A 16,521-nucleotide genomic window follows, 5' to 3' on the forward strand; every position below is an offset into this window, starting at 1 on the left:
AAACAACTAATTAATGTTCCATATCCAATTAACTGATATGAATGAATGTGTTGTATGAAATAAGTTGTCCTAGAAAATTTTGGGACGTTCGGTATTTAGCTAGTTGAGAATCCCGAAAGCCGCCAGCACAATAGAAAATTTATTTTTACGAATTCGTTATAGTATTTACCAGAGATTTCGTTTATAAATAAAAATTTGAATTCATTGAGGTGTGCCAACGCCGAGGATGAACTGAAATGTTATGTTATGCGGTATACAACAGATTTGAAAAGAACTATAATCTGTAAACTTGTAAAAAGCGAAAAACTTCCAAGCCCCACCAAATTTTACGGCCGCCTGAAATATTTTAAAAGTTTCGAGCTTTGTAGATTCCGTAGCTGTAGTTCTCAGGACTTTGCATAGCTCACATTCAAGTGTTAAACTTTGTGTAGTGAAATCACACAACCAAAATCACAATGGCGGAAGAACTTAACAAGGAACAAATTGCTCGTACGTATTTTAAACTACAAATAAATAAAATCTTAATTAAAATATTATTTGAATCCGTAAATCAAATTATTGTATTTTTGTTTAGTGTTGAAGAATGCCTTCGACACCTTTGATGTTGAAAAGAAGGGTTCCATCGGCACCGTGATGATCGGTACCATTTTGGGCATGTTGGGTATCAACATGACTGAGAAAATGTTGGCTGATATCATTGCTGAGGTCGATGATGATGGCTCCGGTGAGTTGGAGTTCGAGGAGTTCATCACCCTTGCTTCCCGATTCATGGTTGAGGAAGATGCTGAAGCCATGCAACAAGAACTTAAGGAAGCCTTCCGTCTCTACGACAAAGAAGGTAACGGCTACATCACCACCCACACCTTGAAGGAAATCTTGAAGGAACTTGACGACAAGATCACCGGCGAGGAGTTGGACATGATGATTGCTGAAATTGATTCTGACGGTTCCGGCACTGTTGACTTCGATGGTAAGTCATCTTTAACATAAACTTTTAAAAGTTTTAATGAGTTGCTTCATTAAATAAATTTTATGATTGCAGAATTCATGGAAGTCATGACCGGCGGTGATGACTAAACGCATTCTTTCGAGGTACATAAATCATCTAATACATAAGCAAAATTCCATTTAATGTAACCGTTGTTTTGGACATACATTCAGTTCCTCTTTTGCAATGCGAACACATATCATGTGTACCTGTACATATCTCGTGACCAGATTGTGAAGTCATTATAAAAGTTACACAATATGTTTTTGTTTCATTCGACTTTTCCTGGATTCTTTAATTTCCAATCAAAGTTGTTTTGATTTGAGAACGCAAGTCTCTTATGCCAAAAATTTTATGTATATATATATTTAAGACTACATAATGAATGTACAAAGTTTGTGCTGTAAATGGTTATTTACTTGTTGTTGAAAATAAAATTTATTTTTGTTGAACTCTGTTGAATGATGTTGGAAACTAATTAACATTACACACATTCTAGCAGATGTAGAATTATAAAACTTGTAAACCTTGGTGAATCTTACTTTGAAAGTTATTTTAATTTTGAATTACCCATCACATATTTGTTTTAATAGCACTCTATGAATAAACTAACTGGAATGGAAATGTGATTCATTGTTTTCTTATAGCAGTTTTCGTTTTTTCATATCCGCAATTTTGGAATCATTTGTTTATTTACTTTTAAAAATATCATAACTTTAACATGTGTAATAGAGCAAAAAAGAAAATTCTTGACACCGACGTAAAGTAAATTTGCAATGGGAAAAGATTATCTAAATGATTGTAAAAGTATCACTTATTTGTTATGTTCCAGAATGTTTTTGTGTAATAACAACATTTATATTTACATCGCTGGCATGTTGTTAGTTTATTTCGGATGAGTTCCCGTCGCATAAATCGATTAAATACTTAATGGATGCGAATGTGTTTTTGATTCGTTTAGAAAAGGGCTTCATAGCGGTTAAAGGTGAAGGTGTGAATCAATCTATAAATACGAAGCGACTGAAATAAATCGACAGCCAATATTTGTGGGTGTCGTTTTGTTGCGTTTAATTACTAGTCTGCTGTCGTGCGATTAACCCACTTACTTGAATATACATCAGCAATCATGGTGGTAAGTTAAACTCTGCTTCAAATTTACACTTTTTTATAATTTAATTTTTAATTTTAATTCTCTAGGACGAACTTTCTAAGGATCAACTCGGATGTAAGTAATAAAATTAATCGAATATTTATTTTGTGGATTAGTTCAATTATAAATTATTACGTTTTAATTTGGTGCAGTGTTGAAAAATACTTTCGAGGCATTCGACTTGGACAAGAAAGGTGCTATTGGTATCGACATGATTGGTCAAATTTTGGATATGTTGGGACATCAAGTGAAGCCAGATGAATTAAAAGTAAGTTTGCCGTGGATATTTATTGCAAATTAAGCATATATTTTTAAATTTACAGAAAATTGTGAGCGAAATTGATTCGGATGGCAATGGCGAAATGTCTTTTGAAGAGTTTGCTTGTCTGGCTTCTCGCTTCTTAGGTGAAGAAGAAGAAGACACGGAAGCCATATTACGTGAGTTGAAGGACGCTTTCCGCTTGTATGACAAAGAAGGTTTGGGATATATCTCTACTGATTTGCTGCGCGAAATCTTGAAGGAATTAGACGAGAAAATGACGCCGGAGGATTTGGAACAAATGATTGAAGAAATTGATATTGACGGTTCCGGCACCGTTGATTGGGAAGGTAAAAATTCAAATATTTAAATATTTAACGTATATAATATAACACTTCTTTTGCAGAATTCAAAGCTATGATGGTTGGATAAATATATAATTATAAAAATTGATATGATTGGATTATAATGAGTGACAATAAAAGTTTTCTGTATGATTTTATTTAAAATACATGCTTATGTACTTATAGTATTTCTTTTCATTTACCTCATTATTTTGATTACGATTTTTTTCTAAACTAAAAGCGATAGAAAGGATCGGATGGTAAATTCTGAAATGAGAAAAGAGCAAATTATTTTAAGTAATAATTTGGGAAGAAGATATTGAATTATTTTGTTGTCGATTTACAAATACAGTTTTTAAATTAAGTTAGTTTGACGATTGTTAGAAGTTCTAGTGCTATGGTGCTACTTGACTACGTTCGCTTTGATATGTTGGGTCAGGTTATGCGCCACCTGTGTAAACCACCTAGTCGTCTTAATCGCGCCGGTGTGTCCGCACGCGTTTCTCTGGCAACCCTCGTGTATTTTTGGTTGAAATTGTCAGACATCGAAATTAGTAATAAGAAATTAATTTCATCTTTACGCGGTTATCGACATTTTTGTTGTAAATTCGAGGTGCGTTGTGTTACATCTCTGGAGAATTGAATTCGTTCAATCGCTACAATCTAGCATCTACGGTACGTGCTTGCTGCAAACTGCGGAGGACATCAGTTGGAGTTCGCCATCGTTTCGCTGGTAGGTATAGCATTGAATTAATACTATTTATTTATTTTTTATGATTAATTATGTCTATATTACGGTTTCGTAATTGGCATTCTAGAATATTTCTACATTGTCAAGTTAGTCAGTCCGCACAATATAATTGTTATCGGTTTTGTCTCTACGTGTTTATCAATGTCAGTGTGTAAACAAGTTTTTATGGCGTTCGAATCTTACACTGACCGCGTGTTGTTGCGGAATACATGTTTTAGTAGGTATGAATATGTGCTTTAACTTTATTTAAAATTACATGTTTCAATTTCTCAATTTCGAGTTGCATTTATATCATACTTTACACTTCGTGGAGACGTTTTATTGCATGTTTAGTCCCGGTATTATTTTATCTCGACTTGTACGCAATGTTCTAACTATTGTTCTCTTCTCTGTTTCAGCAATAGCCTTTGAGTTCCAAAGGCCGAGTCACGAGAATTTGATTCGCTTAGTCGGTCGACTCCCGATTTAAAATAAAATAAACATTGACACCCCTTCCCGCATTTCCTCTTAACAATGTAATTTATTTCACAGATTTTATCATCTTCAGCATTAGTCCTGAGTGTTGCAACGAGTGAAATACTGGTATGTGGTATGTGTAACCAAGTGTTTGTTTTGTTGTATTTGATAGCGGTAGATGTGACTCGATTCAAGGCACCTTACGAGGCTAGCGGTAGAAGTGACTCGTGTTCAGGGCACCGTATGAACCCGCGAAAATTTGCAGCACAGTTTAATACTTTCACCATTTTCGTGTTTGCGTGCGAACTACGCGGCTCACTGACTTCATCGCGGCGTCTAGAGATGCGGAATTAAATTCTCCGTCGGGTTGTATTTGTTTCTGGCAGGAATTCGACCTGCAACTCGTGAAAATTTGAAGAAAAAGGTGATTTTTGTCACCCTTTCTCGTGAAATGTTAGTATTTTTTTGTGTTTGCGCGCGATCTAGACGGCTCACTGACTTCATCGCGGCGTCTAGAGATGCGGAATTAAATTCTCCGTCGGGTTGTATTTGTTTGTGGCAGAAATTCGACCTGCAACTCGTGAAATTTTGCAGAAAAAGGTGATTTTTGTCACCCTTTCTCGTGAAATGTTAGTATTTTTTCGGGTTTGCGCGCGATCTAGGCAGCTCACTAGCTTCAGCACGGCTTTGTATTTGTTAGCGGTAGAAGTGACTCGATTCAGGGCACATTGCGAGGCTAGCGGTAGAAGTGACTCTATTCGGGACATCTTGCGAGGCTAGTGGTAGAAGTGACTCGATTCGGAGCACCTTCCGAGGCTAGCGGTAGAAGTGACTCGTGTTCAGGGCACCGTATGAACCCGCAAGTATTTGCAGCATAGGGTGATTTTTTCACCATTTTTCGTGAAATGTTTGTATTTTTTCGGGTTGCGCGCGATCTAGGCCGCTCACTAACTTCGGCGCGGCATCGAGAGATGCGGAAATAAATTCTCGGTCGGGTTGTATTTGTTTGTGGCTGGAATTCGACCTGCAACCCGCAATTAATTGCATAAAAGGGTGATTTGTGTCACCCTTCTTCGTGAAATATTAGTATTTCTTCGTGTTTGCACGCGAACTACGCGGCTCACTGACTTCATCGCGGCGTCTAGAGATGCGGAATTAAATTCTCCGTCGGGTTGTATTTATTTGTGGAAGGAATTCGACCTGCAACTCGTGAAAATTTAAATAAAAAGGTGATTTTTGCCACCCTTTCTCGTGAAATGTTAGTATTTTTTCATGTTTGTGCGCGATCTAGGCGGCTCACTAATTTCATCGCGGCGTCGAGAGATTCGGAATTAAATTCTCCGTCGGGTTGTATTTGTTTGTGGCTGGAATTCGACCTGCAACCCGCAAAAAAATGCATAAAAGGGTGATTTGTGTCACCCTTCTTCGTGAAATATTAGTATTTCTTCGTGTTTGCGCGCGAACTACGCGGCTCACTGACTTCATCGCGGCGTCTAGAGATGCGGAATTAAATTTTCCGTCGGGTTGTATTTGTTTATGGCAGGAATTCGACCTGCAACTCGTGAAAATTTGAATAAAAGGGTGATTTTTGTCACCCTTTCTCGTGAAATGTTTGTATTTTTTCATGTTTGTGCGCGATCTAGGCGGCTCACTAATTTCATCGCGGCGTCGAAAGATACGGAATTAAATTCTTCGTCGGGTTGTATTTGTTTGTTGAATGAATTCGACTTGCAACCCGCAAAAATTTGCATAAAAAAGTGATTTTTGTCACCCTTTCTCGTGAAATGTTAGTATTTTGTCGTGTTTGCGCGCGATTTAGACGGCTCACTAACTTCATCGCTGCGTAGAGAGATGCGGAATTAAATTCTCCGTCAGGTTGTATTTGTTTGTTGAAGGAATTCGACTTGCAACTTGCAAAAATTTGCATAAAAAAGTGATTTTTGTTACCCTTTCTCGTGAAATGTTAGTATTTTTTCGTGTTTGCGCGCGATCTAGGCGGCTCACTGACTTCATCGCAGCGTCTAGAGATGCGGAAAAAAATTCTCCGTCGAGTTGTATTTGTTTGTGGCTGGAATTCGACCTGCAACTCGTGAAAATTTGAATAAAAAGGTGATTTTCGTAACCCTTTCCCGTGAAATGTTAGTATTTTTTCGTGTTTGCGCGCGATCTAGGCGGCTCACTGACTTCATCGCGGCGTCTAGAGATGCGGAATTAATTCTCCGTCGGGTTGTATTTGTTTGTGGCAGGAATTCGACCTGCAACTCGTGAAAATTTGAATAAAAGTGTGATTTTTGTCACCCTTTCTCGTGAAATGTTAGAATTTTTTTGAGTTTGCGCGCGATCTAGGCGGCTCACTGATTTCATCGCGGCGTCGAGAGATACGGAATTAAATTCTCCGTCGGGTTGTATTTGCTTGTTGCAGGAATTCGACTTGCAACCCGCGAAAATTTGCATAAAAGGGTGCGTTTGGTCACCCTTTCTCGTGAAATGTTAGTCTTTTTTCGGGTTTGCGCGCGATCTAGGCAGCTAACTAACTTCATCGGGGCGTCTAGAGATGCGGAATTAAATTCTCCGTCGGGTTGTATTTGTTTGTGGCAGGAATTCGACCTGCAACCCGTGAAAATTTGCATTAAAGGGTGCGTTTTGTCACCCTTTCTCGTGAAATGTTAGTCTTTTTTCGGGTTTGCGCGCGATCTAGGCAGCTAACTAACTTCATCGGGGCGTCTAGAGATGCGGAATTAAATTCTCCGTCGGGTTGTATTTGTTTGTGGCAGGAATTCGACCTGCAACCCGTGAAAATTTGCATAAAAGGGTGCGTTTGGTCACCCTTTCTCGTGAAATGTTAGTCTTTTTTCGGGTTTGCGCGCGATCTAGGCAGCTAACTAACTTCATCGGGGCGTCTAGAGATGCGGAATTAAATTCTCCGTCGGGTTGTATTTGTTTGTGGCAGGAATTCGACCTGCAACCCGTGAAAATTTGCATTAAAGGGTGCGTTTTGTCACCCTTTCTCGTGAAATGTTAGTCTTTTTTCGGGTTTGCGCGCGATCTAGGCGGCTCACTGACTTCATCGCGGCGTCTAGAGATGCGGAATTAAATTCTTTATTTGATTGTATTTAATTGTATTAAGATAAGCGCTTCTACGACACGATTTATGATTTAATATTGGAAAGAAACTTGTTAAACGCAACTTAAAACTTGAAGATCACGACTAATATAAGTTTGATTTATTGCATTTGTGTACAAAACTGCTATTTATTTGGACTGTTAAATTATATAAATTTTACGTGACTGAAACATGATGCAACACCTCCGTTCTAGAAATCACTACTACCGCTACCCTCATACGGTGCCCTAAATGAGTGTAACTTCTCTCGTTACCTTCGTACGGTGCCTTGAATGGGAGTCACTTCTACCGCTACCTTGGTACGGTGCCCTAAATGGGAGTCCTTAGGGATCCTGTAAGAATAATTAACTTATTTTATGTATATGTATATATCATTTACATAAATATTTTCCAGTTGTTGGATGAAGCATTGGCAAATCCAGAGATGGCCAAGTTTATCAATAAGGGCCGACTGGAGAAGTACCGTGGTACTGGTGCAGTTCATATTGAGGTTGATGTTTTGATTACTGAAGATGGATGTGTCAACTGGATTAAAGTTCCAAGAACGTGTATTATATGTTGGCAATTTATAATATTTTATATTTTACTGTTCTGTTCTTCATTGTTTATAGTGTCCAAAAAATTGAAGATTGGATTGCCGGGGTTGATGATGGTTCCATATACGATTGAATGAATTTACAACATTTTGAATCTGTTATTGATATCATTTTTGTTTATTTTGTTAAGTTATAAAAAGAGCATTATATAATTGCATACTATTATTCTGTTTTCTTGCTTGTATTGTTAAAAATGCTGTATATATTGAGAAATTGAGTTTGTGATGGGTGTATATTCTACATGTTTGAATAAAATTGTAGTTTTATATTTTTAACTATAAATTTTTATTGTTTTATTTGTTTCAAACGGAAAACATAGCTCGCAACATCATTACTCCTTTAATTAATCCATAAATCCCTTAAACTTTAATAGAAATGCCATTACTAGATATGGGAAATAGTTCAAAATCAATTTTATATTGTATCAATATTAATTTAAAAAAGGTATCACTAGTGTCATCTATCAATGAGTAACTAAACTACGCCGCTATTACAGATTTCTGGAAATTCAGCCTATTGCATTTTTCACTACATATTCCACTTTTTCTATAAAATTGCAAATAGGGCCTAAACCGTTAATCCAAGCAAAAAACTTTACTAAAATAATCGATGTACAATTAAATTATCGATCAGCAGCCAAAAACAGAATTTCAAAATTCCAACTTTTAATTTTCAACATAAAAAAGAGAAATCTTTTGTCTTTTTTATAACAAAATCTTTTCTTTAAAAATGTTTTGTCCCATTTTTGTTGTTTTTCAATAATGATGCCATCTTGTCCAGAATTCTTCAAGGATCAAGAATATGTAGTTCTTTTTTTCCTAGCCTTTTTTTATGTCAAAATTAAAAGTTTGAATTTTTTTTTCGGATTCTAAAAGTTAATTTAATTCTACATCGATTATTAAAGTACAATTTTTTCCTTGCATTGACCGTTTAGGCCCTATTTGCAATTATAATAAAACACGTGTATCCCGTCGGAATAGTCTAATTTGTGAAGATTAAATTGTAATTATCTCGACAACTAAAAGGGCTAGGAAAAAATGACCTACGTATTCTTGATCCTTGAAGAATTCTGGACAAGATGGCATCATTATTGAAAAACAACAAAAATGGCACAAAAAATTTTAAAGAAAATATTTTGTTATAAAAAAGGCAAAAGATTTCTCTTTTTTATGTCGAAAATTAAAAGTTGGAATTTTTAAATTCGGTTTTCGGATTATGATTGATAACTTAATTCTACATCGACTATTTTAGTAACTTTTTTTGTTTGTACTAACCGTTTAGGCCCTATATGCAATTTGAATGAAAACATCGTTTGACATAAAAAAGAAAAATGTTTTGCCTTTTTTATGACGAATTCTTTTTTCAACAAATGCAGGTTCTGTAATAATTGGAATTTTTAAATTCTGTTTCCGGATTCTGAAAGTTGACTAAATTCTGAATCGGAAACCAGTAACACACTTATAGATTAAGGCCCTATTGGCAAGTAAAAAATTTTTTTATTAAAATTGGAAATAGGGCCTAAACAGTCGTCAATGTTAAGAAAATAATTACTTCAATAGTCGATATAGCATTTACCTATCTTTCAGAATCTGAAAACCGTATTTAAAAAGTCCAGTATTACAGATGCATTTGCGGAATAAAGATTTTTAAACATTAATTTTACCCGCCATTACTAGTTACCGCCTCCTTTATTTACCTCCTCTCGCTTTCTGTGATCCGAATACCAAAACCTGGGTTTCGACTGTTTCGCGTCCAAATTTTGTGTCATTTTGGCTCCCAAAGTCGACAAAATAAATATTGAATATTAGGATCGCAGAAAGTTGAGGAGGCTGATAAAGTTTTGGCGGTAACTAGTAAGGTGCTGCCTCTGGTGGCGACGGACCGAAGCTCAAAACTTTCGGTTGTTGTCGTTTCTAATTGATAGATGGCACTAGCATGCACTTTTCAAATTAAATGCATCATGGTTTAAGGAATCGTTAAATATGTGATCGGGTAGAAATAACAGAAATATTTATAATTAGAAAAACTTAAAAATATTCTTTATTAAAGAAAACACACAAGCATAAATTTAGGGAGTCAATTTGTGTAATAATCACAAAATTTATTTAAGATAATGAAATTTAATACTTACAATCTGATGCAAGATTGGTCCTTCTACGATATCAGACTCAGGTGCAAAATCCTTAAAACAAGCAAAAATTAGTTCTTGAAAAATAAAAATGTAATTTTGGGGGTCAATTTGTGAAATAATTACAAAAGTTATTTAGGAAAATGAGAAAGGAATTAATTACTTACAATCTGATACCAGAATGGTCTTCTGCGATGTCAGACTCAGGGGCAAAATCCCTAAAACAAACAAAAATTAATCATTCGATAACAAAAATGCAATTTTGGGGGTCAATTTGTGAGATAATCACAAAAGTTATTTAGGAAAATGATAAAGAAATTCAATACTTACAATCAGATGCAAGAATGCTCCTTCTACGATGTCAGACTCAAGTGCAAAATCCCTAAAACCAGCAAAAATTAGTCCTTCAAACATAAAAATGTAATTTCGGTTGTCAATTTGTGAAATAATTACAAAAGTTATTTAGGAAAACGATAAAGAAATTTAATACTTACAATCTGATGCAAGAATGGTACTTCTACGATGTCAGACTCAGGTGCAAAATCCCTAAAACCATCAAAAATTAGTCCTTCAAACATAAAATTGTAATTTTGGGGATCAATTTGTGAAATAATTACAAAAGGTATTTAGGAAAATGATAAAGAAATTTAACACTTACAATCTGATGCAAGAATGGTCCTTCTACGATGTCAGACTCAGGTGCAAAATCCCTAAAACAAGCAAAAATTAAGCATTCGAACACAAAAATGCAATTTTGGGGGTCAATTTGTGAGATAATCACAAAAGTTATTTAGGAAAATGATAAAGAAATTCAATACTTACAATCAGATGCAAGAATGATCCTTCTACGATGTCAGACTCAAGTGTAAAATCCCTAAAACCGGCAAAAATTAGTCCTTCAAACATAAAAATGTAATTTTGGGGGTCAATTTGTGAAATAATTACAAAAGTTATTTAGGAAAATGATAAAGAAATTTAATACTTACAATCTGATGCAAGAATGGTCCTTCTACGATGTCAGACTCAGGTGGAAAATCCTTAAAACGAGCAAAAATTAGTCCTTCGAACATAAAAATGCAATTTTGGAGGGCAATGTTTTAGCACTAAAAGTGCTAAAAAATCGCACTATTAGTCATTCACAAAACACAGCAGATGCATGTTACACGTCGCGCGAAATGCGTCTCAATACGCCAGCGCAAGGCACGAAACTGGCTGCAAACCATCGATAGCATATGACGAAGCCGTGCCAGTAACGCCGCGAGAGTTTATGATAAGAAAGCAAGAGATGCGCAAAGCCGGCGCGTCGACGACCCGCGACCTTGTGCGCGAATTACATTTGGCACGGTTTATATATGCGATCTAAACCAAACTAGAATGTACTGCATGCGGAAGTGGCAACGGCGAGAGAAGAAAAAGAAAAAATTGCCAATAATTGATAATTTTTATCGACGATTTTCGATAATTAATATCTCTTAAACTAAAAGAGATAGCAACCAACAAATTGCTGATTATGAAAGATTGGAAAATTCTCTATCAAATAAAACTATTAAATAATTATATTTCCAACAATAAAAGGTCAAAAAACGCCACTAAAAGTGCTAAAAAGTGACATTTTGCAATTTTTGATGATTTTCTTCAATCGCGAATATCTCGTAAACTAAAAGAGATAATTAAGATCTGATCGCAGCATCTTAATCTACGGACTATTTTCTATAAGATGTGATAGTTAAAAGGGAAATATGAGAGACAAAATTTTAAGTCTTAAGAAAAAAATTGCCTAGGGGGGGTGCTTGATACTTTTTTTCGACGATTTTTGATAATTAATATCTCTTAAACTAAAAGCGATAGCTACCAACGAATTGTTGATTATGAAAGATTGCAAAATTGTCTATCAGATAAAAATATAAAATAATTATATTTCTTACAGTAAAAGGTAGAAAAACGCGACTAAAAGTGCTAAAAATTGACATTTTGCAATTTTTGATGATTTTCTTCAATCGCGAATATCTCGTAAACTAAAAGAGATAATTAAGATCTGATCGCAGCATCTTAATCTACGGACTATTTTCTATAAGATGTGATAGTTAAAAGGGAAATATGAGAGACAAAATTTTAAGTCTTAAGAAAAAAATTGCCTAGGGGGGGTGCTTGATACTTTCTTTCGACGATTTTTGATAATTAATATCTCTTAAACTAAACGAGATAGCAACCCACGAATTGTTGATTATGAAAGATTGGAAAATTGTCTATCAGATAAAAATATAAAATAATTATATTTCCTACAGTAAAAGGTCGAAAAACGCGACTAAAAGTGCTAAAAAGTGCCATTTTGCAATTTTTGATGATTTTCTTCAATCGCGAATATCTCGTAAACTAAAAGAGATAATTAAGATCTGATCGCAGCATCTTAATCTACGGACTATTTTCTATAAGATGTGATAGTTAGAAGGGAAATCTGAGAGATGAAATTTTAATTCTTAAGAAAAAATTGCCAAGGGGGGGTGCTTGATACTTTTTTTCGACGATTTTTGATAATTAATATCTCTTAAACTAAAAGCGATAGCTACCAACGAATTGTTGATTATGAAAGATTGGAAAATTCTCTATCAGATAAAAGTATAAAATAATTATATTTCCTACAGTAAAAGGTCGCAAAATTTTTTCAACGCGACTAAAAGTGCTAAAAGTGACATTTTGCAATTTTGAGAGATGAAATTTTCTTAAGAAAAATTTCTTGATACTTTTTTCGCGAATATCTCGTAAACTAAAAGAGATAATTAAGCTGATCGCAACTTAATTAATTCTTAAGAAAAATTGCCAAGGGGGTGCTTGATACTTTTTTTCGACGATTTTTGATAATTAATATCTCTTAAACTAAAAGCGATAGCTACCAACAAATTGTTGATTATGAAAGATTGGAAAATTCTCTATCAGATAAAAGTATAAAATAATTATATTTCCTACAGTAAAAGGTCGAAAAACGCGACTAAAAGTGCTAAAAAGTGCCATTTTGCAATTTTTGATGATTTTTTTCAATCGCGAATATCTCGTAAACTAAACGAGATAATTAAGATCTGATCGCAGCATCTTAATCTACGGACTATTTTCTATAAGATGTGATAGTTAGAAGGGAAATCTGAGAGATGAAATTTTAATTCTTAAGAAAAAATTGCCAAGGGGGTGCTTGATACTTTTTTCGACGATTTTTGATAATTAATATCTCTTAAACTAAAAGCGATAGCTACCAACGAATTGTTGATTATGAAAGATTGGAAAATTCTCTATCAAATAAAAATATAAAATAATTATATTTCCTACAGTAAAAGGTCGAAAAACGCGACTAAAAGTGCTAAAAAGTGACATTTTGCAATTTTTGATGATTTTCTTCAATCGCGAATATCTCGTAAACTAAAAGAGATAATTAAGATCTGATCGCAGCATCTTAATCTACGGACTATTTTCTATAAGATGTGATAGTTAGAAGGGAAATCTGAGAGATGAAATTTTAATTCTTAAGAAAAAATTGCCAAGGGGGGGTGCTTGATACTTTTTTTCGACGATTTTTGATAATTAATATCTCATAAACTAAAAGCGATAGCTACCAACGAATTATTGATTATGAAAGATTGGAAAATTCTCTATCAGATAAAAATATAAAATAATTATATTTCCTACAGTAAAAGGTCGAAAAACGCGACTAAAAGTGCTACAGTAAAAGGTCGAAAAACGCGACTAAAAGTGCTAAAAAGTGCCATTTTGCAATTTTTGATGATTTTCTTCAATCGCGAATATCTCGTAAACTAAAAGAGATAATTAAGATCTGATCGCAGCATCTTAATCTACGGACTATTTTCTATAAGATGTGATAGTTAGAAGGGAAATCTGAGAGATGAAATTTTAATTCTTAAGAAAAAATTGCCAAGGGGGGGTGCTTGATACTTTTTTTCGACGATTTTTGATAATTAATATCTCATAAACTACAACGAATTGTTGATTATGAAAGATTGGAAAATTCTCTATCAGATAAAAGTATAAAATAATTATATTTCCTACAGTAGAAGGGAAAAAGGTCTTAAGAAAAAATTGAAGGGGGTGCTTGATACTTTTTTCGACGATAATTAATATCTCATAAACTAAAAGCGATAGCTACCAACGAATTATTGATTATGAAAGATTGGAAAATTCTCTATCAGATAAAAATATAAAATAATTATATTTCCTACAGTAAAAGGTCGAAAAACGCGACTAAAAGTGCTAAAAAGTGCCATTTTGCAATTTTTGATGATTTTCTTCAATCGCGAATATCTCGTAAACTAAAAGAGATAATTAAGATCTGATCGCAGCATCTTAATCTACGGACTATTTTCTATAAGATGTGATAGTTAGAAGGGAAATCTGAGAGATGAAATTTTAATTCTTAAGAAAAAATTGCCAAGGGGGGGTGCTTGATACTTTTTTTCGACGATTTTTGATAATTAATATATCTTAAACTAAAAGCGATAGCTACCAACGAATTGTTGATTATGAAAGATTGGAAAATTCTCTATCAAATAAAACTATTAAATAATTATATTTCCAACAGTAAAAGGTCGAAAAACGCGACTAAAAGTGCTAAAAAGTGCCATTTTGCAATTTTTGATGATTTTCTTCAATCGCGAATATCTCGTAAACTAAAAGAGATAATTAAGATCTGATCGCAGCATCTTAATCTACGGACTATTTTCTATAAGATGTGATAGTTAGAAGGGAAATCTGAGAGATGAAATTTTAATTCTTAAGAAAAAATTGCCAAGGGGGGGTGCTTGATACTTTTTTTCGACGATTTTTGATAATTAATATCTCTTAAACTAAAAGCGATAGCTACCAACGAATTGTTGATTATGAAAGATTGCAAAATTGTCTATCAGATAAAAATATAAAATAATTATATTTCTTACAGTAAAAGGTAGAAAAACGCGACTAAAAGTGCTAAAAATTGACATTTTGCAATTTTTGATGATTTTCTTCAATCGCGAATATCTCGTAAACTAAACGAGATAATTAAGATCTGATCGCAGCATCTTAATCTACGGACTATATTCTATAAGATGTGATAGTTAGAAGGGAAATCTGAGAGATGAAATTTTAATTCTTAAGAAAAAATTGCCAAGGGGGGGTGCTTGATACTTTTTTTCGTCGATTTTTGATAATTAATATCTCATAAACTAAAAGCGATAGCTACCAACGAATTGTTGATTATGAAAGATTGGAAAATTCTCTATCAAATAAAACTATTAAATAATTATATTTCCAACAGTAAAAGGTCGAAAAACGCGACTAAAAGTGCTAAAAAGTGACATTTTGCAATTTTTGATGATTTTCTTCAATCGCGAATATCTCGTAAACTAAAAGAGATAATTAAGATCTGGTCGCAGCGTCTTAATCTACGGACTATTTTCTATAAGATGTGATAGTTAAAACGGAAATCTGAGAGATGAAATTTTAATTCTTAAGAAAAAATTTCCTAGGGGGGTGCTTGATACTTTTTTTCGACGATTTTTAATAATTAATATCTCTTATACTAACAGTGATAGCAACCAACAAATTGCTGATTATGAAAGATTGGAAAATTCTCTATCAATTAAAATATTAAATAATTATATTTCCAACAGTAAAAGGTAAAAAAACGCCACTAAAAGTGCTAAAAAGTGACATTTTGCATTTTTTGATGATTTTCTTCAATCGCGAATATCTCGTAAAATAAAAGAGATAAATAAGGTCTGATCGCAGCATCTTAATCTACGGACTATTTTCTATAAGATGTGATAGTTAAAACGGAAATCTGAGAGATGAAATTTTAATTTTTAAGAAAAAATTGCCAAGAGGGGGGGGGGTGCTTGATAATGATTTTCGGTAAAAATATAAAATAATTATACAATATATAATTCAACAATAAAAGGTCAAAAAACGCGACTAATAGTGCTAAATAGTGACATTTTTCAATTTTTGACGATTTTTTGCCATCGCGAATATCTCGTAAACTAACTTTAAGGGCAAAGTTATGTTTAAGGCACTTCCGGCGTGATTTCGAGAGGCGGAATGGTCGCATCAAAGAAAATAACTCTCGTGGTACAGTGCAAGATCTGCATGCCATAAAAACTTGTTTACACACTGACATTGATCAACGCGTAGAGACAAAAACAACAACAATTCTGTTACGCATACTGACTAATTTCATCTTCTCGACTGTGTACATACAAAGGACCGCAAATGGCGATTACCACACCGTTATATAGCCATAATTAATCATGAAAACAAATTAATAATATTAATTCAATTCTTAACTTACCCGCGGAACGATTTCCAGAAGGAACATGCCGTAGATGCTAGATTGTACCGACTGAACGAATTCAATTTTCCACAGATGCACCGCACCTCGAATTTACACAAACACAAATACCGATAAGCGCGTAAAGTTGAAATTAATTTCTTATTAGCAATTTCAACGGATGATGAACTTCAACCAGAAACAAACGAGGCTAGCAAGAGAAACGCGTGCGGTCACACCGGCGCGATTCAGACGACTAGCACGGAAGATTAATGGTGCGATTCTGTGTTCACCACTTAACAAACGAACGTACGAAAGCTCCAAGACGCTTCGTACGGCGAAGTTATGGATCGGCCTTAAGTGGTATTCTGTGCGCGCATCTATATCTTTACCTAAAGTCAATCCCGCTGCACCCTAA

General features: G+C 34.3%; 2 protein-coding genes and 2 long non-coding RNA genes across 8 annotated transcripts; 3 read left to right on the forward strand and 1 right to left on the reverse strand.

The window, feature by feature from the left end:
* The first annotated feature begins 327 nt into the window (after positions 1–327).
* LOC135789306 (troponin C, isoallergen Bla g 6.0101-like) lies at positions 328–1,249 on the forward strand. Its single transcript, XM_065299082.1, has 3 exons — positions 328–489; positions 575–970; positions 1,043–1,249. The coding sequence occupies exons 1-3, from the start codon at positions 456–458 to the stop codon at positions 1,075–1,077; spliced, it is 465 nt and encodes a 154-aa protein (XP_065155154.1). The 5' UTR covers positions 328–455; the 3' UTR covers positions 1,078–1,249.
* Positions 1,250–1,985: 736 nt separating this feature from the next.
* On the forward strand, positions 1,986–2,926 carry LOC135803876 (troponin C, isoallergen Bla g 6.0101-like). Its single transcript, XM_065317596.1, has 5 exons — positions 1,986–2,120; positions 2,186–2,213; positions 2,291–2,406; positions 2,462–2,747; positions 2,804–2,926. Exons 1-5 carry the CDS (start codon positions 2,115–2,117, stop codon positions 2,827–2,829), a joined length of 462 nt encoding a protein of 153 aa, XP_065173668.1. The 5' UTR covers positions 1,986–2,114; the 3' UTR covers positions 2,830–2,926.
* Positions 2,927–3,213: 287 nt separating this feature from the next.
* Positions 3,214–7,950, forward strand: LOC135803745 (uncharacterized). Of its 2 annotated transcripts, none has more exons than XR_010550859.1 (4): positions 3,214–3,474; positions 3,891–4,081; positions 7,467–7,620; positions 7,684–7,950. It is a non-coding gene; the product is annotated as an uncharacterized lncRNA (long non-coding RNA). The 2 variants fall into 2 exon arrangements; XR_010550858.1 differs by having other exon boundaries at positions 3,891–4,074.
* LOC135803746 (uncharacterized) lies at positions 7,263–16,354 on the reverse strand. Of its 4 annotated transcripts, XR_010550862.1 has the most exons (9): positions 16,125–16,247; positions 10,783–10,833; positions 10,619–10,670; positions 10,455–10,506; positions 10,291–10,342; positions 10,127–10,178; positions 9,964–10,014; positions 9,800–9,850; positions 7,263–7,404 (listed from the first exon to the last, which is right to left on the reverse strand). It is a non-coding gene; the product is annotated as an uncharacterized lncRNA (long non-coding RNA). The 4 variants fall into 4 exon arrangements; XR_010550860.1 differs by lacking the exon at positions 7,263–7,404 and having other exon boundaries at positions 9,679–9,850; XR_010550861.1 differs by lacking the exons at positions 7,263–7,404; positions 10,619–10,670 and having other exon boundaries at positions 9,679–9,850; positions 16,125–16,354.
* Between the last annotated feature and the right edge of the window lie 167 nt (positions 16,355–16,521).

This window comes from Atheta coriaria, unplaced genomic scaffold (genome assembly GCF_025399875.1).
Source record: "Atheta coriaria isolate IRGN ID8LTWV9N9 unplaced genomic scaffold, Caltech_Dcor_3.1 hic_scaffold_3_pilon, whole genome shotgun sequence".
NCBI classification, from domain to species: domain Eukaryota; kingdom Metazoa; phylum Arthropoda; class Insecta; order Coleoptera; family Staphylinidae; genus Dalotia; species Dalotia coriaria.

Bases quoted from the DNA above. Each gene is read 5' to 3' on its own strand.
- LOC135789306 (XM_065299082.1), top strand. From the start codon at position 456: ATGGCGGAAGAACTTAACAAGGAACAAATTGCTC. The intron at 490-574 runs GTACGTATTTTA...ATTTTTGTTTAG, and splicing joins TAACAAGGAACAAATTGCTC to TGTTGAAGAATGCCTTCGAC. The intron at 971-1,042 runs GTAAGTCATCTT...TTATGATTGCAG, and splicing joins CGGCACTGTTGACTTCGATG to AATTCATGGAAGTCATGACC.
- LOC135803876 (XM_065317596.1), top strand. The intron at 2,214-2,290 runs GTAAGTAATAAA...AATTTGGTGCAG, and splicing joins TTCTAAGGATCAACTCGGAT to TGTTGAAAAATACTTTCGAG. The intron at 2,407-2,461 runs GTAAGTTTGCCG...TTAAATTTACAG, and splicing joins TGAAGCCAGATGAATTAAAA to AAAATTGTGAGCGAAATTGA.